The 23,018-nt window shown below is 34.5% G+C and overlaps 1 protein-coding gene across 2 annotated transcripts in view; it reads left to right on the top strand.

The window, feature by feature from the left end:
- LOC18100118 (protein SHOOT GRAVITROPISM 6) overlaps nt 1–22,757 on the top strand; it is a 29,259-nt gene extending 6,502 nt beyond the window's left edge. Inside the window, exons 10-51 of one of the 2 annotated variants that reach the window (XM_024603312.2) lie at nt 1,593–1,696; nt 1,880–1,985; nt 2,420–2,509; nt 2,659–2,736; nt 2,929–2,996; nt 3,076–3,175; nt 3,273–3,395; nt 3,759–3,848; nt 4,002–4,067; nt 7,138–7,236; nt 7,337–7,411; nt 7,937–7,996; nt 8,451–8,540; nt 8,717–8,838; nt 9,703–9,832; nt 9,929–10,008; nt 10,888–11,023; nt 11,999–12,080; nt 13,203–13,345; nt 13,468–13,548; nt 13,636–13,736; nt 14,086–14,324; nt 14,466–14,575; nt 14,754–14,882; nt 14,991–15,065; nt 15,153–15,286; nt 15,433–15,505; nt 15,693–15,824; nt 16,506–16,687; nt 16,768–16,890; nt 17,009–17,069; nt 17,180–17,275; nt 18,327–18,427; nt 19,104–19,209; nt 19,540–19,653; nt 19,751–19,825; nt 20,674–20,772; nt 21,409–21,480; nt 21,567–21,652; nt 21,752–21,842; nt 22,041–22,148; nt 22,237–22,757. In XM_024603312.2, coding sequence (XP_024459080.2) covers nt 1,593–1,696; nt 1,880–1,985; nt 2,420–2,509; nt 2,659–2,736; nt 2,929–2,996; nt 3,076–3,175; nt 3,273–3,395; nt 3,759–3,848; nt 4,002–4,067; nt 7,138–7,236; nt 7,337–7,411; nt 7,937–7,996; nt 8,451–8,540; nt 8,717–8,838; nt 9,703–9,832; nt 9,929–10,008; nt 10,888–11,023; nt 11,999–12,080; nt 13,203–13,345; nt 13,468–13,548; nt 13,636–13,736; nt 14,086–14,324; nt 14,466–14,575; nt 14,754–14,882; nt 14,991–15,065; nt 15,153–15,286; nt 15,433–15,505; nt 15,693–15,824; nt 16,506–16,687; nt 16,768–16,890; nt 17,009–17,069; nt 17,180–17,275; nt 18,327–18,427; nt 19,104–19,209; nt 19,540–19,653; nt 19,751–19,825; nt 20,674–20,772; nt 21,409–21,480; nt 21,567–21,652; nt 21,752–21,842; nt 22,041–22,148; nt 22,237–22,374 — 4,368 coding nt within the window. In that variant the 3' untranslated portion in view covers nt 22,375–22,757. Of the gene's footprint in view, nt 1–1,592; nt 1,697–1,879; nt 1,986–2,419; nt 2,510–2,658; nt 2,737–2,928; nt 2,997–3,075; nt 3,176–3,272; nt 3,396–3,758; nt 3,849–4,001; nt 4,068–7,137; nt 7,237–7,336; nt 7,412–7,936; nt 7,997–8,450; nt 8,541–8,716; nt 8,839–9,702; nt 9,833–9,928; nt 10,009–10,887; nt 11,024–11,998; nt 12,081–13,202; nt 13,346–13,467; nt 13,549–13,635; nt 13,737–14,085; nt 14,325–14,465; nt 14,576–14,753; nt 14,883–14,990; nt 15,066–15,152; nt 15,287–15,432; nt 15,506–15,692; nt 15,825–16,505; nt 16,688–16,767; nt 16,891–17,008; nt 17,070–17,179; nt 17,276–18,326; nt 18,428–19,103; nt 19,210–19,539; nt 19,654–19,750; nt 19,826–20,673; nt 20,773–21,408; nt 21,481–21,566; nt 21,653–21,748; nt 21,843–22,040; nt 22,149–22,236 lie in introns of both variants that reach the window. The other variant, XM_024603311.2, reaches the window with a different exon arrangement.
- Nucleotides 22,758–23,018: the final 261 nt, after the last annotated feature.

The following is a 23,018-nucleotide window of genomic DNA, read 5'->3' as shown; positions in this document are numbered from 1 at the left end:
TCCCACTAGACTAATACCACATGCTTCAATTTAAACCCTACAATTTTTACCATCCTCGAATCTAAAATTCCTGTATACTCATAAAATCAATCACATTTAGCTAACCAATCAAAGAACTCCTCAACTCCTAAATCACTACTAAAAGAAAAATCTCAACCTTCATATGGTAATTTTGGTCATACCTATTATTTCCAGTAACCTTACCTCGGTCTTCATCATCAGATGAATACCTGTAGTCATATTGACCACGAGGATTTGCACGAACTAGTTCACGGATAGGCTGGCCGCGAATGTCATCCCCGACACGTGCATCTCTTCTTCCCCGGTTCATGTTTGGGCGCAACTCCAATGCCTTAAGCCTAGTTGTCAGGTCATTAACTCTGATATTGATGTCACCAAACCTAGTTTGCATTCGCTCCTCTAAAGCTGCTATCGCTACTAAATGACAATATAGCCGATCCCAAATAGCCGATCCCAAATAGCCTGCATCCTTGATCATCTTCTCGGAGATGGTTATCACCTACTGCTCCAAGATTTTATTCACGGTATGCCATCGATTTGGATGTTGACCTGCTTTGATACCACCCAACACAATGTATAGCGAAGATAAAACTAGGGTTCTCAAGCCCTAATGTTACAGACCAAATTGTAGAGAAATCTAGAGAAAATTCTAAGGTATTTTTATTAATTTTGAGTTATAGCCTTGATCTTCATAAAATAAATTAGACATCCCTATTTATATTAGTATTAAAATCTTTTATAGGAAAAGGTTCCTAATAAAAACTTATCTAATTAATAAAATCCATCTAGCATTAGGATTTTTAAACAATATAATACTAATTAAATTAAAAGTCCTAAGCTAAGCAGAAAATAAATAATTAAAATTCAAAATTAACTAGAAAAATAATTAAAACAAGAAAATAGTAAGTTCATGCTTCAATCTGGTCCATAAACTCTAGTAATAATTGTTTTATGTCAGTATTGGTAATTATTTCACCTTGTATTCAGTCGGTTATCTTCCATTGAACAAAACATAACATGTCTTCTCAAAACTTGAGCATGCCAGATTTCTTATATGTTATTGTACTGATAATGAGCGTGCTCCTCAATTTGAGATTTAAGTGCAATACTTAACTCTACTTGAGGTGAATTAGTGTATTTTGCACCATTATATTTGAAATTTTATATGACCTTTTATATTTCAAGCAATGCAGCACTGGTGTTGCGCGCAAACATAAGTGGATACCGGAACACAAAAACCTGTTCACATTACTGATTATTGGTTTTTGACGTTTTCCAATTTTAACAGTTATGTATTTGCATCCTGTGTGTGTTCATTTGGAGACCCTTGCATTAAATTATATTTTTTATTTGTTTTATTGCATGTGTATATAATGGACAAAAGCCGCATACAAGTGCCTATACAAAACAAACTGTTTGCATTACCGATAATTGGTTTTTGATTTTTTTTCCAAATATTATAAGTTTTTGTAATCTCATCCTTTGTGTGTGTACTTTGAGGTTTATAGTCGTTTTTAACTGTTCAGTTGTCGTTTCTATTTGATGGTTGAGTTATTTCCCATTTGTGATAGGTTCGCACGTCCTCTGTGGAAGCATTGGGTCAGATGTTTGGTCTTGTCACCCGGACACAACTAAAGACAGCTTTACCCAGGCTTGTCCCTACTATACTGGAATTGTAAGATCAATTTAATCTAATTCTTTTAGTCAATTTGTATGTCATTCTGCCAGAATTCGTTCAACATTTTCTTTCATAAAAAGCATTTTTGAATAGCCAATTGTTTTAGGAACCAGTTAGTATGTTTTTGTGTACAGATATAAGCACTGACAATGATCATGCAATGCCTTCTTTCCGAATCAGGTATAAAAAAGATCAAGATATCGCCCTACTTGCAACTTGTAGTCTTTACAATCTCCTAAATGCCTCGTTACTGTCAGAAACTGGTCCGCCTTTGCTTGATTTTGAGGTAAATTAGACATTTTTATGTTTCTTATACTCAGCAATCAAAACCACTGCTTCCTCAACTCCAAAAACTTTGTTACTATGGAATTACAAATCAAACAGGAATCTCTGCTTGTAACTCATCTGACTTTTGAATTTCCTAATTTTAATGTATTTTATTAATGTAGATTTTCTGAAGGTGCACAAATATATTACTTCTAATAAAACAGATTGGGCTATATATTTGGGGATGCATGAAAGTGGAAAGTATTTACAAAAATATGGGCGCAAAGTCAGTGTTATCAGTCTTTGCATAAAATATTATGTCATTGGCACAACAGTTACTACCTTTTGTTAAACAATAATTTGAATATAGAAAAAAGGGTAATGCTGCAATTCATTTCCTTTCCTTCCCAATGTTGCGATATTGAGTGCCATTTTTCATGTTACACATTGCAGGATCTCACAGTTATTCTATCAACACTCCTTCCGGTTGTTTGCTTTAATAATGATATCAAAGAGAATTCAGATTTTTCAGTGGGATTGAAGGTGTAAATTCTGCCAACACTTTCTGCACGATGTTGATGATTTGAATATGTGAAATTCCCTTCGTTTTTTTTCCTGCTTGCCATTAGTTTCCATTATCCTCTGACATTTTTTAAATATTGTATTTTTGTTTCATGTTCTTCCTTTTGCAGACCTATAATGAAGTTCAACGTTGTTTTTTAACAGTTGGCTTGGTATACCCTGATGATCTGTTTACATTCCTCTTAAATGTGAGTGAAGTTATATGCTAGATTATTTAGCAGGAGTGAGCTCATGAAGTGCTGGTACTTGTAGTTAGTTATTCTTATGTTTTATCTGTTGGGTTAATGGAACTAGTAGGGGTTTTATTTCAGTATTAGTATTGAGCTACATCTTATACCTTGATGCGTCGCTTCTTATAATTTTAATATTTCTGCTGCCAGAAATGCCGGTTGAAGGAAGAGTCTTTGACTTTTGGTGCGCTATGTGTTTTAAAGCATCTCTTACCAAGGTTTTTCCTGCTTCTGTAATTTGAAATTGCTTCTCTTCATGTTCTATTTGACCTAAGCTGTGTATGTTTTCATTTGGAGGTCGTCTGAAGCTTGGCATAGTAAAAGGCCTTTGCTTGTTGAAGCTGTAAAGTCGTTGCTAGATGAGCAAAATTTTGGTGTTCGGAAGGCGTTGTCTGAGGTACATTGTCTTGGACTAATAGCTCTTATGGTTCCTAAACTTTTCATAAAGCAGCACAACCTTTTCCTAATTCGCAATTATGCTGCTTTGGTGGCAGTTGATTGTAGTAATGGCCTCACACTGCTATTTGGTTGGTCCATCTGCGGAGTTGTTCATTGAATACCTTGTATGTCATTGTGCTCTATCAGATCACAATAGAAATGATCCTGAGAACTCCAAGGTAGATTCTGGCTCAATTGTGCTTCAATTTTTGCAGGTCCATACTTGACTTAATTATATAAATAAAAGTTATCGATTTGACTTAATCCAAACAAAAGGATTTCCTTAATTAAAAAGATTCCATGCTAAGAATTTGACGGGCTTAATGATACCGACTTACTAGAACAATGAGCAAATCATGTATTTGTTGTTTTTTGAATAGCTGAATTGAATACATTTCATAACGATCTAGACATCATTTAGGTTCAAAAACAAAAGATATCATTAAAGAGTAATCCTAACCTTGGAGTACTATAATTATTGCTTAAATCTAATCATTCTGTATGCATTATCATGGCTTCATATCGGGTTATTGTTTCCTCAGGTGAGGATAGGAGCCTTTTGTCCTACCAAGTTAAGAGCTGTGTGTGAGAAGGGTCTTCTTCTACTAACTATAACAATTCCTGAAATGGAGGTACACAAAGAAATTCTTCTCTCTCTCCTTTTTTTTTAACTATTTAATTCATATTTTAGACCATCCCGTTGGACCACACTCATGGGATTGTTGGTTTCTTGAGTTCACAATTCCATGAAATTCACCTTTTATTCATGTCTTAATTTCCTGCAGCATATTCTATGGCCTTTTCTATTGAAGATGATTATTCCACGATCTTACACCGCTGCTACTGCGACTGTATGTTCTCTCACTATGCAAATCTATCTTAGTTTACTGTGCATGGAGATTATTTAAAGGATGAATTTAAGTAATCCCAACAAGGTATCGTGAAAAATAGGGACTACCCAAAAGTTTGGAGATTTGATAGAAACCACTCCACATTTGTAATGTGGGGCACTTTCTGTTATATTCTTAATGTTTATTGTATTATTTCATTAATGGTTAAGGTTTTTAGGTTCTGAGGGGTTTAAGAAGAGTCCAGGACGCATTTTGGTAAATCAAGCATAACTTATAATTGATTGTTGGATCGAGATGAAATTTTTGACAAAAAATTCTGAAGGCTCTGTTTTCTATTGAGTTAAAATTTAATGATGATTGGAGATCGGGATGACCTTCAAATAAGGCTTGGAAGTTACTGTGTTGGATTGTTCTTATTTATCTCATTGTATTTGATTTCTTTTTTCTATTTAGACTAGAACTTTAATTTAATTAGTATTTTACTAGTTAGAAATCCTTATGTTAGATAGATTCTATTAGTCAAGTAAGTTTTAATTAAAAATCTTTTCTTATAAATGATTTTAGATCTAGAACTAATATAAATAAGGATGTCTAGTTTATTTTGAGAATATGCAACCTATTCAAACTTTTAATAAAATACTTGAGAGTTTCTCTAAATTTCTCTACAATTTAGGTTTGTAACCTTAGGGATTGAGAACCTTAACTTCTATCCACACTATACACCATGTAAATTGGTATCAGAATAGGTTGGCATTTTTAATGGACAAAGACGATAGCAACCCACTCCGCGATGCAGGACTGGAGGCCCTTTAGGGTGCTGTGCAACCTAAAGAGAAGAAACTAGATGGTTGGAAACAAATGTTTGATCGTTTGGAGTAAACTATAACAGGTGTAGCTCGGCTAATGGGAGATAGAGAAACTTGCTTGGAGATTAACCTCGAGGTAGGCTGAAACCTAGACCTATTTTTTAATTTGATGAGATTCCTTTCTAAGACGCAAAATTTTTCGAAGAAGATTTATTAACTGGTTGATAAAGTTGGAAACTTACTTTTATTTCAACAAGATTCCTTGTAATAAAAAAGTATGGCTTGTCGTACACAAACTTTCTTGTGGTTCTAGAGAATGGTGGTTTGAAGTTTTAAAATATAGAACTCGTACAAGCAAGCCTAGACTCCATCATGGAAAGATTTGAATGAATCATTAATTTTAGAGTTTATATAAGATGATTATGAAGAGATTTTATATTGATTAGATAAGAAAATAGATTGTTGTTATTTGTCTTTTGTTCAACCTTCTCGAATAGGAATGAAGAAAAATATAGAGGAGGTGTTGTCTTTTCAAAGTAGATAGTTTTAACATCACAACAATGATAACAACAACAACCACTCTGTTGCAAATCAAGAAATCAAGAAAGAAAATTACTTGTTGATGTTTCATCTACTTATGGTGAAGAAGAAACCAAGAAAGCTTCTAAATTAATATCTTATAGTGATTATGAAGATCTTGCAAACAAGGACATGAAGGACATTGTAATTTATGACAATTTTCCTAAAGATATTATGAAAGATTATCTTGAAGTTTCATTGTTGAAGGATTGGAAATCATAAATGACGACGAGGTAAAGTTTGAAGTAAACGAATGTATGAAGGAACTACAAGTAGACTTCATAAGAACAGAAAGTATAACATTAAATATGGATTTTTCTTTAGCATATACAGATCATAAGTTAAATTTTGAAGTTCACAGGCAAAAACATGGTACTTTGTGATCATGTTGGCTACACTGCTATATTCGAAGTGTATGTTCATTTGGAGTGGAAGTTCAATTCTTAACAGATAACTCGAGTGCGAGTTTTTCGGAAGTAGAGGGGACTGACGTGGGGTACTTTCTTCAATATTCTTGGCATAATAATGTTTATTGTATTATTTCATTAATGATTAATATTTTTAGGTTTTGAGGAGTTTAAGAAGCAGTTTGGTAAATCAAATATAACTTTTAATCTGACCATTAGGTTACGCTGAAATTTTGACAAAAGATTTATGAAGGCCATGTTTTCTATTGGATTAAAATTTCATGATGATCAAAGATCAAGAAGGCTTTCAAATAAGACTTAGAAGTTATTGTGCGAGATTGTCTTTATTTGCCTTATTGTATTTGGATTTTTTTTCTATTTAGATTCGGATTTTTAATTTAATTAGTATTTTACTAGCTAAGAATCCTAATGAATTCTATTAGTTAGGTAAGTTTTAATAAAGAATTCTTTTCTGTAAAGGATTTTAGGTTTAGAACTAATATAAATAAGGATATCTAGTTTATTTTGAGAACATCCAGATTATTCAAATTTTAATAAAACACAGATTTTTCTATAAATTTCTTTACTGCTTAGGTTTATAACCGTAGAGCTTGATAACCCTACTTTTTATCCACAATATATGCCGCTTCAATTTGAGGAAGTAATACAAAAACCCCTTTATGCTTAAAATGCCCCCATTTATACTAAAATTGGACTTATAGGGCCTAGAGTAACCTTTTGTTTATAAAACAATTAAAAAAAATAAAATCCACTAGGGTAAATGCTTTAATGAACTTTTCTGAAATAAATAATTCATTAACATTCTAATGAATCTATATTCGTTGTAGTTGAAGAAAAATCCATCAGCTCCTCATATACACATGCATTATTTTTTAAGAAAAAAAATAGCTAGAATGTAGACAAAAACTAAATTTGAAAATAAGGGAATTTTTGGTATAAATGGAGACATTTTGGTTATAAAGGGAGTTTGTATTGTATTCTCTTAAACATGGAAGGGATTTCTGTCAAATTTCCAAACTTATGTTTACTCCGTGTAGTTTCACAAGCAAGATTATTGTAATTTACCTGTATTTAAATGCAAGGACTTGATTATTTCTTCTAATGCTTGCCTTTGTTTACATGTCCTTTGTGCTTGAGGGCAGTCATGCCTTATTTAAGGATGGTCCTGGGTTCGTAATTGAATTTGTGCTTTGATTTTGTAATTGAAGTGGCAAGTAAACTTTTTTACTTTGTTTTGCATATATACTACTCTTAAAGGTTTGCAGATGCATCTCAGAATTATGCAGAAACAGATCTTCTAATAGTAATAGTATGGTTAGTGAGTGCAAAGCTCGTGCTGATGTCCCGAGTCCAGAGGTGGATCTCTTTTAGTTTATATTACATGTTTATTCTTGAAGTTTCTTGCCTGCTTTATGAAAAGAAATGCCTACCATCTATTTGTTATTCATCTATCCAGGAGCTTTTTGCTCGCTTGTTGGTGCTTTTACATGATCCACTATCAATGGAGCAGCTGGCAACTCAGATTTTGACAGTAAGCATCCCTTATCTTTGATTAGGCAGACCATTTACTACAATAGTTAGTGAAGATGCGAAGGAAAACTTTGCTCGTACTCTCTGTATTCGGCTCGCAATTTCAGGACAAACAGACAAAATTTCTTTGAGATTTGATAGGTTTGGGAATGGTTGGTTACTCTGCACATGTTTCTAGCTTTTAATAAAGAGTTCAAATGTTCTTTGTTATTCAATGTCGACTTTTTTTTTCCATTTGCTATCGAGTTTTGTGTTCTAAGCAGTTTAAGCAAGCATGAAAGATAGGGTTGACAATTTGTGGAATGAAGAGTAAATTTGGAAGTAAAGACAAGGGGATTGTAAATGATTGTTTTTTTGTTGTGGTCAAAATACAAAAGAAGGAATTCATTTGTATATATATAGGATCATTGAACTACTGGTATTGTAATGTTTAGGCTAGAAGGGTTTTGCCATTCTTTAAATTGTTGCTTATTTTGACATTCTTTTATGAAGGAATATCTGCTTTACTTCTCCTTTGTACCTGCAGGTCCTTTGTTATTTGGCACCTCTCTTCCCGAAGAATATCAACTTGTTTTGGCAAGACGAGGTATACAATTGTGTTGTCATAATTGAGTTAGAAATTGAAGCTTTAAGTTAGCAAATGAGTTAATATAAAAATAAATAAATAAAAAGATTTGGCTGGCAATAAGTAGGATGCAAAAAAGCTGTAACTAATTACATAGAAGAATGGATATTTGAAAACTTGGGTAAAGCTGGGTTATTATCATATCATAGAACAAGAATGAATTTCTGAAACAGGTAAAGCTGGGTTAATTGTTTATCATATTTTCTGCTATGGGCAACACCCTAAGTAACACTCTATCTAATTCTTTACTTTTTGATATTTGTCATTGATATAACATAATTGAATTGGCCTAATGCCACCATTAAGCAATTCATGTTCCATTTACTCAACCATGATGCTATGATGCATGGCTTATGCTGAAATAATATGGTTCTTCTAGGGAATCTAATGGATTCCTGTCTTTGGTAAGCTCTAGATTCCTAAAATGAAGGCTTATGTCAGTGACACGGATGACCTAAAGTTGGATCCTTCATACCAGGAGACTTGGGATGACATGATAATCAATGTGAGATTCTTTTATTTATAACTGACTTGTTTCCTCTTGTTGCATTATCAGTATTATTTATTATGTCATAGGAGGGAGGTGCCAGATGCAGTTCTTTTTTTTTTTTGGTGGTGAAATCAAAGGCTTTTCATAGTAGTGGTTGCCACTAAAACCTCTCTCTTTGTTTTGGGTGACAGTTTCTTGCAGAATCATTGGATGTGATCCAAGACACTAATTGGGTGATCTCTCTCGGAAATGCTTTCACACACCAATACGAGCTCTATACGTCGGATGATGAACATTCTGCTCTTCTCCACAGGTATCGATGTTTTGAATCTGATATCTGGATTCTATAAAGTTGCACTGCAACAATCTTTGCTTCTTATTGCTCTTGTGGGTAATAAAGGAAATTGCAATTGAAGTTGTGAATGTTTGTTCAACTGGGATGCATGGAGTTTTTTCTTGATAGAGGCAGCACTTGTTTATACCAATCCCAATGAAATTCAGCTTTAAATAGTTTTAGCATTCTATGTGATAATTATCATATCTTCCTTTTGATTCTTCATGAATGGCACTGCCTCATTTTTTGCCACTCGTACTTGACTTCATTTGGCCTTATTTACCATGAACACTTTTTAGTTTTGCACTGCAATTTAGTAGGGACAATAAATGCTTGCTGCTATCAAAAAAACATCTTCCAAATACTTATGCTCCATCATAATGGTAAACTGTATATAGTATGTCTGACCAATGGACTATAGTGTCCTAGTCAACTAGTGTAACCAGTGTCTTTCTGTAGCGTGGCATTTCTACTTTGGAAAAAGCATCCCGAATTACCAAATATATCAATAAATTTCACTTGTAAGGATTATTCATGACATCCTTTCATATGAAACTTCCCATGGAACTTATATCCTCAGCACTTCTCATAAGAAACTCTATGATACAAGGAAACATGAGTCACTGTGAATACTGAAACTCATTTGGATACTTCTTACCTATATCACGTGCTTGTTAATGTGTGCAACCTGCAAATAGAAGCCATTGATTTTACAAACGCATTTAGTGGTTGGTTAATTTTGATGGATACAATTCAGATACACCTCTTAACATTTGCTGAATGCAAATAATGTATTGTATGTGAGGTCTGTTTGTAGCTGTAATTTCTTTCTTTCTATTCCAGGTGCCTTGGAATGCTTCTACAGAAAGTTGATGACAGGGCTTATGTTCGAAATAAAATTGATTGGATGTATAAACAAGCTAGCATTGCTAATCCAGCCAACAGGCTTGGTTTGGCAAAAGCCATGGGATTGGTATGTTGGATATTAACACTAATCAGTTTTTCTTTTCTCGTAGAGGATAAATAATAAAAAAATCTCTGATACTGTGTTGCTTGTGATTGATTCCAGGTTGCAGCTTCTCACTTGGATACCGTGTTGGAAAAACTGAAAGTCATTCTGGATAATGTCGGGCAGAGTATTTTTCAAAGGTCTGTTTTTGTTTAGAAGATATAAAAGGGCATGCATACTAATGTAAACGAACAAAGAAACATAGACAGACATGCACTGAGAGATCACACCCCAACCCCCCTCCGCCCCACAACAACAATCACCAATCACAAAATGTGGTTATTTCAGTGATCTTATCCTTCTCCATTCAGAAATAAACCATGATATTCTCTATTGCTGCTTTCTCTTGCACGTTCCCATGCTTCCACACAATACACTTCTTTTTCTTTATTACATTTTGTCTATCTTATGGTTAACAACTGTTCATCCCAAGGTGTTTTAGATTTTAATAATTTCATAACCACAGTAAAACCTGTGAAAGTATGCCATTGTCAGGTGAAATGGTTGAAGCCCATAAGTGTCAGAATTCTAGATTAAATTTCTGAGATCAATGAAGGGCTGTGTCCAGACTTTCTGTGATAATTGGGAATGGTCGTTTAGCAGATGTTTGTATAGCTAATACAATGAAAAATCGATGAATTGATGAACAATGTTTTCTTTTTCACCCTCACCATGAAAACCTTGCTCTTAGAAAATTGGTGAGGACAAATTTGTATGCATCACGCATTGTTAGAATCAGTTTATTTAAGTGGTTAAGATTTTGTTTAATTTGTATGCATCACGCATTGTTTTAATCAAAGAATCTGTATGGAGCTATTAATCATTGTGTATTTTGTTGATGATTTACAGCATTAATGTTGGTTCATATTGTACCCAATACTGAATGCAATTGCATGGGTTCTGCTATAGGTGGTCAACTGTTATAAAAATTTGGTGTAGTTGAGTGGTTAAGTTTTGTTTGATTTGGTTGTGATCCATGTTAGTTATGGTTTTACAGTTTATATGTCCAACTTTTGCAGGTTGTTGTCTCTTTTCTCTGATATTTATAGAACAGAAGAGTCAGATGATATACATGCTGCCTTGGCTTTGATGTATGGTTATGCTGCACGATATGCTCCATCAACAGTTATTGAAGCCAGAATAGATGCCCTTCTTGTATGGTTCTTTTCATATATCTGTATGACTTTTTGATCTTTTCTCACACTGCTATCCTGAAAACTTCCAATACAAGGAAATAATGAAAAAAAGAAGTGTCAGTGTAGAGCTATCAATCGTTGTGTAGTTTGTTGGCGATTTACATCATTAATGCCAGTTCATAATGTACCCAGTAGTTAAATGTGATTGTGTGTAGTCTTCTGTAGGTGTTGTCTAGCACTTTTAAACTTGAAGTTGTAGTTTGTTTCCAATTACATTGTTTAATTACAAGATCTACACTCGAGACATAACTCTTATATCCTTCATCCCCTAAGCTAAAGCCTAAGGGAATGAATATGAAGTTGGTATGGAGTTGTATAATCACATGCTTCTTTATTCAACCTATGAAATGTATCAGGTATTTCTTCTTCTGCATCACCATTTTTTTAATTATTTGATAACAAGATCTCAACTTAAGGCTTACCCAGACTCCACCTCACTCCTTCACATTTGAGCTAAGTCTGTAAGGCATGAATTTGAAGCTGCCATTATTTTGATAATTGTATACTGTCCAAAGTGAGATTAAGCAGGGTTGACTCCTAGATCAGCCTGTGCTATTTTGCCACAAACTTATCTCTTTGTTTATGGCACAATCTGTGCTTGAGAAGTCACTGATACTTTTCATTATGGGATTTGGAAACGTTTGTTCTTGAGATTTGGAACTACCTATTTATACTGAATAAATATTCTTAACTGATTTTTGAAATTGTTTAGTGGAAAAGGTTCTGGCAAACCTTAATAGACTTATAAATATGCTTCATGCTGTGTAATGTCATTGCTTTTACTATAGTTTTTATTGTGCAAGTGCTGCTGGTTGATGCTGGCTCTTGATGGATTATTTATTTCCCCTCAATGTTCTGCTGTTTTCACTGTTTTACCAGTTATGTTACTTTTTAATTGCTAGATTGGTCATTTATTTATTTCTCTGGCTCTCAGGGGACTAATATGCTTTCTCGGCTTCTTCATGTACGTCACCCTACAGCAAAGCAGGCTGTAATAACCGCTATTGATTTACTAGGTTTGTATATGTTAGAAAAGCGTGTTGTGAACATTTAATAGTAACATATTTTCTGCAATTGGTCAACTCTAATTGACATGTGTTTTTGTTGCATATACTCTCTTGCCCATGCGCTTAAAATTTTTAAAGGTTGCAGTTGTGGTTCTCCGTTTTCAAGAACTCAATTAAATGTCTCGGGGAAAAGATATCATTTTACATGGTTAATGTTAATTAAGAGACTTTGAGGATTTTTCAATTAGTTCTTTGAATTGCATTTTTGAATTTTATGTTCTTGCCTGCTTTTAATTGACCAGCCTTTGCATGGAGAGGGTTTTTTAATTGGTTCTTGACTGTCATTTTTTATTTTTTGTTCCTTCCTGCTTTTAATCGATTAGCCTTTTTATGGAATCTTGATCAGTAGTCTGTAAAATGGGCTAGAGTTTAGGAGGAGATCAAGAGTGACAGACTGGGTTCAAGTAGACCATGGGTGTGAGAAAAGGTTTGGTTGCTTGTGGCTTGCTGCAAGGTACTGGATCTTAAGAATGAGTATTTGAAAGAAGAAAAAAGGGGCGGCAGCAGGAACTTTGCCCAGCCCACCTGTACCTGGAACCCAGACCTCAGATAAAATTCTAGCCATTTGGACGAGAACTTAAAATAGAACCTCTCTCTCTCTCTCTCTCTCAGTTTTGATTTTCATTTCTTTCTGCTAGGTACTGGATCTTAAGAATGAGTATTTGAAAGAATAAAAAAAGAGGCAGTAGCGGGAACTTTGACCATCCCACTTGTAGCTGGAACCCACAGACCTAAGATAAAATTCCAGCCAATTAGATAAGAACTTAAAATAAAACCTCTCTCTCTCTCTCTCTCTCAGTTTTGATTTTCATTTCTTTTGTTTGGAATGGTTAATAAGATATATAGATACATTGCATGTTTACGTTCTATTCTGTACAGCCTACCTGACTGGTGATTGTTACTGTAAAGTGATTAATTTGACATGTTTCAAAAGAAAATATTGCAAGTTGCTTTAACTATGTACATTACTTGTTCTGCTATTCAGCCGTGTGATGGTTCTAGCTTACAGTAATGTATTTTTTTTTGTCCATTCTCTTTTTTAGAAGCTTTAGCACATTATTGCTTATGCAGGCCGTGCTGTGATTAATGCTGCGGAAAGTGGTGCATCATTCCCTCTGAAGAAAAGAGACCAAATGCTTGACTATATTCTAACTTTGATGGGGAGAGATGATGATGGTTTTGTTGATTCCAGTCTTGAACTTCTGCGTACTCAGGTTATATTAATTGCTTTGGAACTTCTCCATTAAATGGGAACATATTTTCTTCTTGTCAGATAATTTCCAATTTCTATTAGATTATTATTTTACTCATTTTCTCTTAATGGTTGTTTCTACAGGCTCTGGCTTTAAGTGCCTGTACTACCTTGGTCTCTGTGGAGCCAAAGCTGACAATAGAAACAAGAAATTACATCATGAAGGTACATATGGTATTTCATGGTTCTTGTACAGTAATAGCAATATACTTTTGGATTCTATGTTCTCTCATTAAAAACATTCTGATACAGGCAACCTTGGGGTTCTTTGCTTTGCCTAATGAGCCAGTGGATGTTGTCAATCCCCTCATAGAAAACCTTATCACTCTCTTATGTGCAATTCTTCTAACAAGGTATTGTTTATTCATGAGTTTTTTTAAATTAATAGTATTTGTGAACATGAGTATTTCTTTGATATACAAGTATGATTCAACTGTGTTTTGTTCTGAAAGAAACCCCATATTTTCATCAGAGGATGCTTTCAAGTTTGATTCCAGACTTAACCATTCTGGTTTATGTATGGCATTCCTTGCTTTAAAGACATTGAAAAAATAAGAATGGCCGTAAGAATTAGAAGATGAAAAAGTAAAACTCTTTTATTATACAGACTATCTTCATAAAATTGATAGTTACATTTATCTAGTTTACGATTCTGTATTACTATTCCTACTCAACCAGCAATTTTCTTTTTTTGGAAATTAGTGGAGAGGATGGAAGAAGCCGGGCCGAGCAGCTATTGCACATTATGAGACATACTGATCAGTATGTTTCTTCCTCTGAGGAGCATCAGAGGAAGAGAGGCTGTCTTGCAGTTTATGAGATGCTTCTCAAGTTTCGGATGCTTTGCATCACTGGACATTGTGCCCTAGGTTGCCATGGAAGTTGCACTCACAGAAAACAAACTGACCGTACTCTTCATAGCACCATTTCCAATTTACCATGTAATAACATTTCCTGAGAATGATTAAATTTTCAGTGTCTATCATTGACCTGGTTTAAATCTTTGCTGTCTATTATTGACCTGATTTAAATCCTTACTGTCTATTATCGACCCTACACAATTTCTTTTGTTGTACTACCAGCTGCATTTGTATTGCCAAGTCGTGAAGCCCTTTGTTTGGGAGAGAGGGTCATTAAATATCTTCCACGTTGTGCAGACACTAATTCTGAAGTTAGAAAAGTTTCTGCTCAGGTATGGAATCGGATTTAGTTGTTTATGGTGCTAGTTGAGTGACATACCTATAATGATTAGAAGGGTTTTTTTTTTTTTCTTTTTTTTTTGGGGGGGGGGGGGGTAACAGTCAGAAGTACTACATTTAATATTCACTCAATTATGAAGTAAAACAGGTCATGTTTTTCCTGTTTGGCAGATTCTTGATCAACTATTCAGCCTCGCTCTTTCACTTCCAAAGCCTTCAGGTTTTAGCTTAAATGTGGATATAGAATTGCCCTACAGTGCCTTATCCTCTCTAGAGGATGTTATAGCTATCTTGAGAAGTGTAAGTTCCATTCATTCACTTATTTTTTGCATGACTTTTGTTTGAAGCAGTGAAAGGGAAAATGTAAGACCATCTCAATATTTTGATTTTCTTCTGTTATATATTCAGGATGCTTCCATTGATCCATCAGAAGTTTTTAACAGAATCGTGTCCTCAATCTGTCTTTTATTGACAAAAGATGAGGTAGGGTCATTTATTTTCTTAGAGAATTGTACATTAACAAGATCTGACTTGTGGGAGCATGATTCTTCATTTTGTGTTTTATTGCAGCTTGTTGCCACCCTGCAAGGCTGCTCAGCAGCTATATGTGATAAGATCAAGCCATCAGCTGAAGGGGCTATACAAGCTATTATTGAGTTTGTTATGAAAAGGGGGAAAGAGCTAAGTGAAACGGACGTTTCAAGGTCTGTCATATAATTACAGAATTTTAGTTACTTGTACAGCCTTTTGTTCCCCTCGGCTGTTCTAACTTTCTTCAGGGGACGTGTAATTGTTGTTGTCAGATGCATTATCCCTTATGAAAGTATTCTTACACTGAAAATGTCTGCAGGACAACTCAATCATTGCTCTCTGCTGTGGTTCATGTTACAGAGAAGCATTTGCGTCTGGAGACTCTTGGAGCTGTATCATTTTTTCTTTCCTTTTTGTATAACTTTATTAAGCTATTTGAAATTAAGAGGTGTCCAGTCTTTACTGTGTTGAGTGCTTGTATTTATGCAGCTCTCTTGTTTTTGATTGTTGTCTTCAGCTCTGGGTGGGTTTTTTTTTTTTTTTTTTCCTCTCCCCACTTAAATCCTTAACTGTTTAAAGATTGCTTCTCTAGCTGAAAGTACTAGTTCAAATATTGTCTTTGATGAAGTATTGGCCACAGCTGGAAAGGATGTAGTTACGAAGGATATATCTAGACTACGAGGTGGCTGGCCAATGCAGGACGCATTCTATGTGAGTATTTAATTTTAGTTTATGAGATGGCTTTGTCTCCTTAAGAGGGTTTTATTTTATTTTTTCCTTTCCTTTTTGTTCTCATTTGAAGGTTTGTAATGAGGCATATCATTAACCCGGTACAAGTACTTGGATGATGGCCGGTACTAGTGCTAGGGGTGATGCTTGGTTAATTTCCCATGCAACTTCAGATTGTGATAGTCATTATTTGCTCAATTATCCTTTTGTTATTTATTGGAATCTTTTGCTTCAAAGAATTGGGAAATTGGAAATGTTATTCATGGATTTCAACTCCCTCTTCTTCTTATAGAAAACTGGAAGTTTTCACAAAAAATAAGAAAAAAAAGGGATGGAAGAGAAGGACTAGGTTTTCTTTCCTGAATTTATTTTTGTTGACTTCAATCAAAGTTAGAGATACAGACATAATACTGTTATTTTATGAAAAAGAAAAAGAAAAGAAAAAAAGAAAGAAAGGGTTGCTAATAAATGTCATGTTAGTCTACATGTCTGTCGTACTTGATTTAACTTTTTGTCCGTGTATGATTGTTTGGCTACATGTCTTTGGGGGAGTTATCTATTCATGTTTGACCTGGTTTTTTAATTTATTTTTTTCTAATTGAATGCAAAATTTACTTGCATTGATTTCTCCTATAAATTATTTTTTTTCTGAATTTTTTGTAGGCCTTTTCTCAACACGCAGTTCTTTCTTTTCAATTCCTGGAGCATCTGATATCATTCCTTAACCAGACTCCTGTTGTTAAGAGTGATTTGGAGAAAGGAGACAACTCTAGTCATTTAGCTGATGGTCAGATAGAGGATGACATTCTGCAAGCTGCTATGATTGCTCTCACTGCCTTTTTCAGGTTTGTACCATTAGCTCCATTTGTCAGACATGGCCTCTTTGGATGGTACGTAATTCTGCATTCTTTTATTATAATTGCAGAGGGGGTGGTAAAGTTGGAAAGAAAGCAGTAGAGCAAAGCTATGCCTCTGTTGTTGTTGCACTCACACTCCAATTTGGAAGTTGTCATGGTCTAGCTAGTTCTGGTCAGCATGAGCCATTGCGGTCAGTGTGTAATCTATATTCTATGTTTTGTCTGAATATTCCATTCATTGTGCTTCAATGTTCAGCAGTGCCCACATGTAGACATTTTTAAATGGTTTCGGTCTTCGTTTCTTTTCAGAGCTCTTCTAACAGCATTTCAAGCCTTTTGTGAGTGTGTCGGAGACCTTGAAATGGGAAAGGTATGTAAATATCAGATGCCGTTAACTTGCCCAGTGCAATAACAGAGATTTCCAAGTTTTGAATTAGCAATTTAAAATAAATCAAGAATAAAATTACATGTTTTCTGTAGATTTTGGCTAGAGATGGAGAGCAAAATGAAAAGGAGAGGTGGATCAATCTTATCGGAGAATTAGCTGGCAGCATATCTATAAAGAGGCCAAAAGAAGTAATTTGGCAATCCTCTGAAGTCCATTCCCATTGTTTTGTTCTGATTATTCTCACTTATTTTTTCTTCTTTTATTCATTTTTTCCCCTCAGTTTTAAAAATTTGAGGAATGGCAAAACACATATCGAGCAAAAGATACAATGTATTAGAACATAATGATATTTAAGTTAATAATGGAACAAAAAAGAAAACTGATTATTCATATTTTTCCATTCTCTGAACAAATTTCATATGGGATAGGTAATCTTTGTCCTAAACATATATGTGAAAAAATTATGTTTGTCAGTTGCTTTGTTTGACAATATAACCTAACAGAAAGTTTTGTTTAGGTGAAGGATAATATTTAATATGAGGAATTCCTCCTACCCAACACGTGGCAATCTCTTGGACTGTCATTTGTTGGACAACATTTGTTATTTTAGAAATATATTTGATATCAAAATCATACATGTATAATAAAAAGGGTAAGTTTCTGTTTACCAAAAAGATTATGGCAAAACAAATGGTTTTTGTTGACAAAAAATAAAAAGCAATTAATGCTACCCATGCATGGTGGGTTGAGAGACTGACATGTGCTGGGTAGGAGGAATTCCTACTACCCAAGGCAGCAGAAATTTTTTGTTCTTATATAATCTGTTAACACTGGCTTGAAGGAGATATATCTGTCAAATGGGTAGGAGGAATTCCTACTACCCAAGGCAGCAGAAAATTTTTGTTCAAATATAATCTGTGAACACTGGCTTGAAGGAGATATATCTGTCAAACTTTTATCAGGTTGCTTAACTAGTAAGCTTTAGTATATTAGAAAATCTGTCGAAGTTGGTTAAAACTATTCAATGTAGGTCAGAAATATGTTCAAGTGCAACGTGATGCAAACTTTTCTTGAAGTATCAGGAACCAGATTGTCATGCTCAGGATTGTTCCATGGTTGCTTTGCTAAATATGTGATCTTATGATTTTGTAAATGCCTTTCAGTAGTTTTTACTCTTCTTGTTCTTTGTTAATGCATTTGTGATATCTTTGGAGTTTGTTCTTTTGGTAATTTATTCAGGTTCGGACTATTTGTGTAATTTTAACGGAATCTTTAAACCGACGTCAAAAATTTCAAAGGGAAGCTGCTGCTGCGGCATTGTCGGTGTTTGTTCCCTATAGGTATGCATTGAATGATCTAACTTCAAGTGGTATTCTATCCTGCGCTTCTCTTACTTACTGTTAAAATGTTTCTTTACTTCGTACACATCATGTATCTTTAGGTTGATTAGCATTATACTGCTAATAATTATTGCTTCAATGGTATATCTTTCTCAGTTATCTTTTTAGCTTACTTGTTTAAAGATCTGCAGCAGAAATGATAACCATAAGGTGAAGCATCCATGCAATAACAAGATCATTTGTTGATTAAGTGATTTTCAGGGGCATATAATCTTCCTAAGTTTTGGAGGACCTTTTTTTTTTTATTCTCATATTTAATTTTACAACATAAAGGAAATCTAGTGTTTTATTCTCATTTGTTTTACCCTACCAAAAACAGCCCAAGTCTTTTTATTTTCCTTTTCCGCTGCCATTTCTATGGTATAAATTGATGCTTTGAATTTGTAGAGCATGCAATGCATATCAGCATATCCTTGTTTTGTTGTGTAAGCTAACTGCAGTCTAAAATTGGTTTCATGCAAGCATTCATTATCTTTTCCAGATGCAAATCAATGGTAACACTCTGATTTGATGCTTGTTTTCTGACTTTATTTTACCCGGTTTAATTATTGTAGTCAAGGATTGCCCATCCTATTGTTAAATATCATGTTCATTTTGTATATTTTTGGTGATGCAGTGGGGGGTTTGATTCCCTGTTGGAGCAGATGGTTGAAGCATTGTGCCGGCATGTTTCGGATGAGTCTCCAACAGTTAGACGTCTTTGTTTAAGAGGGCTTGTCCAGGTATTCTTAATTGAGATTTATACAAGCTCTGTATTCCTTTTTTATCATGTGTCATAATGCATACAAATGGAGCTCAAGAAAAATAGGTTTTAGAATTAGGTATTGCTTGGTTTACTTTTTTCTTTAGTACTGGAATGAACTTCAAATGTTTGATGTATGTGCCTAATTTCTGCACACATTAAGGTTCGAATACACTAAAGGGCTTCCACACAATACCCTAGATTGTACATAATTTCTATACATTTTATCAAAAATCATTTAACTTTTCAATGTTAAGGATTAAATATTTATACATGGTCCCAATTACTTTTTGTGGTATGCAATCCACAGATACCATCGCTTCATATTTATCAGCACACAATCCAGATTCTTGGCATAATAGTGGCATTGCTTGATGATTTGGATGAATCTGTGCAATTAACTGCTGTTTCGTGCCTACTGATGGTGATTTACCCATTATCTCTCTTTTGTTTATGTTACATGTGCTTTCTGATCGCACTTTGTTTACCTCACTCATCATTCCTCCTGTTGCATATCTTAGATTCTTGAATCATCCCCAGATGATGCAGTAGAGCCCATTTTGCTCAATCTTTCTGTTCGGCTCCGCAATCTTCAAGTGCGTTTGTTGCTTTTAACATCTTTTCCCTTTTCTTGTTGCTAAAATGAAGATTTATTGTATCATATGCTCCCAAATGCATGGAATTGAATGGAATCATGTGATCACTATTTGCATTATTTGATTTATTGGCAAGTCAATAAAATATATTGAGTTGTATTCCATGTGGTCATCAAAGGGTTTTGTTTAGCTTGCCTGAAAATACAGTTTTGTACAGTAGAAAATTCTCTGTAGTCTTGATGCCTTAATTCTCTACTCTTTTGATGCTATAACTAGTGAGTTTTCTGCAGTAATTAAGCTTTTTTCATAAAAGAAACATTCTATCCTTTTTATTTACTGAAACCCTTGGCCTCAAAACATGTTTTGGAGAGAAGATGTATGAATGCAACATATAACGAAGGAAAATATGGCAATAAAAAGATATGACTTCTCAAATACAATGGACATGTTTATGTCTTCATGTCATTGATTTAGAACTGTGTATGGGAATGAAAAGCAGGACATGCCAGTGTTATGGTTTTGTGCAAAAAATATGACAGGAGAAAATGCACATTGATTTGTGAACTAGTGAAGTACTTTCTGTTAGTAGCAGAGAGGTGGTTGAACTTGAATAACATTGAATAACAATTTCCTTGTGAAGAACATTGTTGCATTTCGTAACTTTTGATTTTGCATCTAGCTGAGGACAGTTGCTGTTGATTAAAAGGCTATAAGATTTCCTATTTATGTATTTTATGGTTGTTTTACTGCTATTGTTGTATCATGAAATAATTTCATATAGATGATGCTTCTCGTTAGAGAACACTGATGTGTGGATCCATATACTTTTCTTTCTTGGGTTAAAACAGATATCCATGGATGTGAAAATGCGAGCTGATGCCTTTGCAGCATTTGGAGCCCTGAGTAAATATGGTGTTGGGGCACAGCGTGAAATATTTCTTGAGCAGGTACCTTATGTACACTGGTCGTAAAAAAGTGTGGAGTTAATCAATGTTTTATTTATTTTTAAAGTGTCGGATCATTCTTTATTTGTTTTAATTCATGATGATATATACTCAACAGTACAGAAACAATTAAGTTTATGAGGATGATCAGCTATGTTTACTTTTGTTCCTGAATTTTTATACAACATGCATTTGCTTTCAGTGCAATAGATGTTTTGTTAATAATTGGGTTAAGAGGGGTGGGGGATGGAATACTTTTGAGAAAGATTTGAGAGTGTCAAGTCTGCCTCTTTCATGCAAGATTTTATAAATTTGAAGCAAGCATAACACAGTGCTTACATAAATTAGCATTACCGTTTGTTGCACCAACATTTGTTTAAAAAACACCAAACCAAGCTTCCTTCTTCTCTTGATATTTTCCTTTTTTTTTCCCGTTTGCTATTTGAATGGGCATTACTGAGTGATGGGTTCTTTTGTGCTTCTTTTTTTCTTTTTTTAACTAGTACTTGGCCAATATCTCGTCTTCTGTCATATCTTTGGATTTGATTATTCACTTATGGTGTGCTAGAAATGTATTTCTATTTGTTTTTGTTATTTTTTCTGGTCAGCATGCTAATATAGATCAGATACTTTTCTCAGATACACGCTGCCATTCCTCGCCTGGTTTTGCACCTTCATGATGATGATCTTAGTGTGAGACAGGCTTGCCGAGTGAGTGTTTACCTAACATTTGACTTTCATTTCTGCATCAAGCTTCTTTACAAAAAATTTCAACTGAATCAGTGTTTAATGAATAGAACACTCTGAAAAGGCTTGCCCACTTGATGGAGATGGAAGAATCAACTGCTCTATTCAACTCGCACTATTTTACTTCTGATCACCGGTATGCAGTAATTAATTGTAAAAACTAAAGTTTCTGAAAAAGCATTGGTGTGACCTATGTTCCTCACGGAGGTTCAAAATAATGTCTTTTGTTCAGAAGTGACTATCAGGACTTTGTAAGAGATCTGACTAAGCAGTTTATCCAGCATCTTCCTTCCAGAGTTGATACTTACATGGCATCAACCATACAGGTGTATATCTTGCTAAGTGATTATGTCATTTTTTTAAAAAAAAAATCCAAAAACAGTTTTTATGATTATAGTGCAAAATCCATGAGAACTCTACTTTAAGAATTTTTTTCTTTTTCCGTTTTGCTTTTTTAGAAAGATATTAAACATGTTTTTTTTTTTATATATATAAATTTTTTGCTTACATTCTTGATGATGCAGGCATTTGATGCACCTTGGCCAATAATACAGGCTAATGCTATTTACTTGGTCAGCTGCTTGGTATCACTTTCAGATGATCAGCGCATTTTAGCCCTTTACCAAACACAGGTCCTTTTCAATGAGTCCTCCAGTTTGACTTTTTTTTTAAAGATAAAAAAGTATTGAGTGCTCACAAAAAGATTCTATCTTCATATAGGTGTTTGGTACGTTGATGGGGAAGATGAGTCGATCACCAGACGCAATCGTGCGAGCTGCATGCTCTTCAGCACTTGGCCTATTACTAAAATCAACCAATTCTCTAGTATGGAGAACAGCTCGACTAGATTTAAAGTGATCACGATTCAAGCCTGAAGTAGGAACGGACAAAGGATAAATGGAAATGATTGATCACCGAGTGTCTGAACACTGTCCTCCTCTTTTTTTTTTCTTGTTGCAAGTTGACTGAATCTACAAGGCCATAATGGCCTCTATTTTAAAGTTAAAGACGGCAATGCAGCAGGCAGGCAAAATACAGCAAGCAGGATAGACGCTCATCTTTGCCACGAACTGACTGTGTCCAGGTTTTGGGAAATGTAATTTATACTTGTAAAGCTTCCGGTTGCAGTTTTGTTAAAGGCTGTTTGTTGTGTAAGATTTAAATTACAGGACTGGTATGGTTCGGAATGTTTGCTCGTAGATTCTTGTACAATAGGTGTAACCCACCCATGTAAAGTTGCAGCAGGACACAAATAGTCAAATACTATGCGGTAGCTACACCAGGCTGGGAAGTTTAATGTATTTGCTGAGTGTGACTCGGTGTATTTTATTTTATTTATTTATTTTTCTCATTCAGTGGCTAAAAAATCTTGTTTCTGACTGCCATGGCCGTGAGATTGAAAATTCTAGGCTGGTGTTCTCAAATCCCTGGTTCGATAATAAAGCTTCAGCTCTCCAGGTAATTGGGAAAACAGGCACTTCTTTAATGGCAGCGCACTAGGG

This window comes from Populus trichocarpa, chromosome 6 (assembly GCF_000002775.5).
Source record: "Populus trichocarpa isolate Nisqually-1 chromosome 6, P.trichocarpa_v4.1, whole genome shotgun sequence".
NCBI lineage: Eukaryota > Viridiplantae > Streptophyta > Magnoliopsida > Malpighiales > Salicaceae > Populus > Populus trichocarpa.
This window is presented reverse-complemented; position numbering and strand designations above follow the sequence as displayed.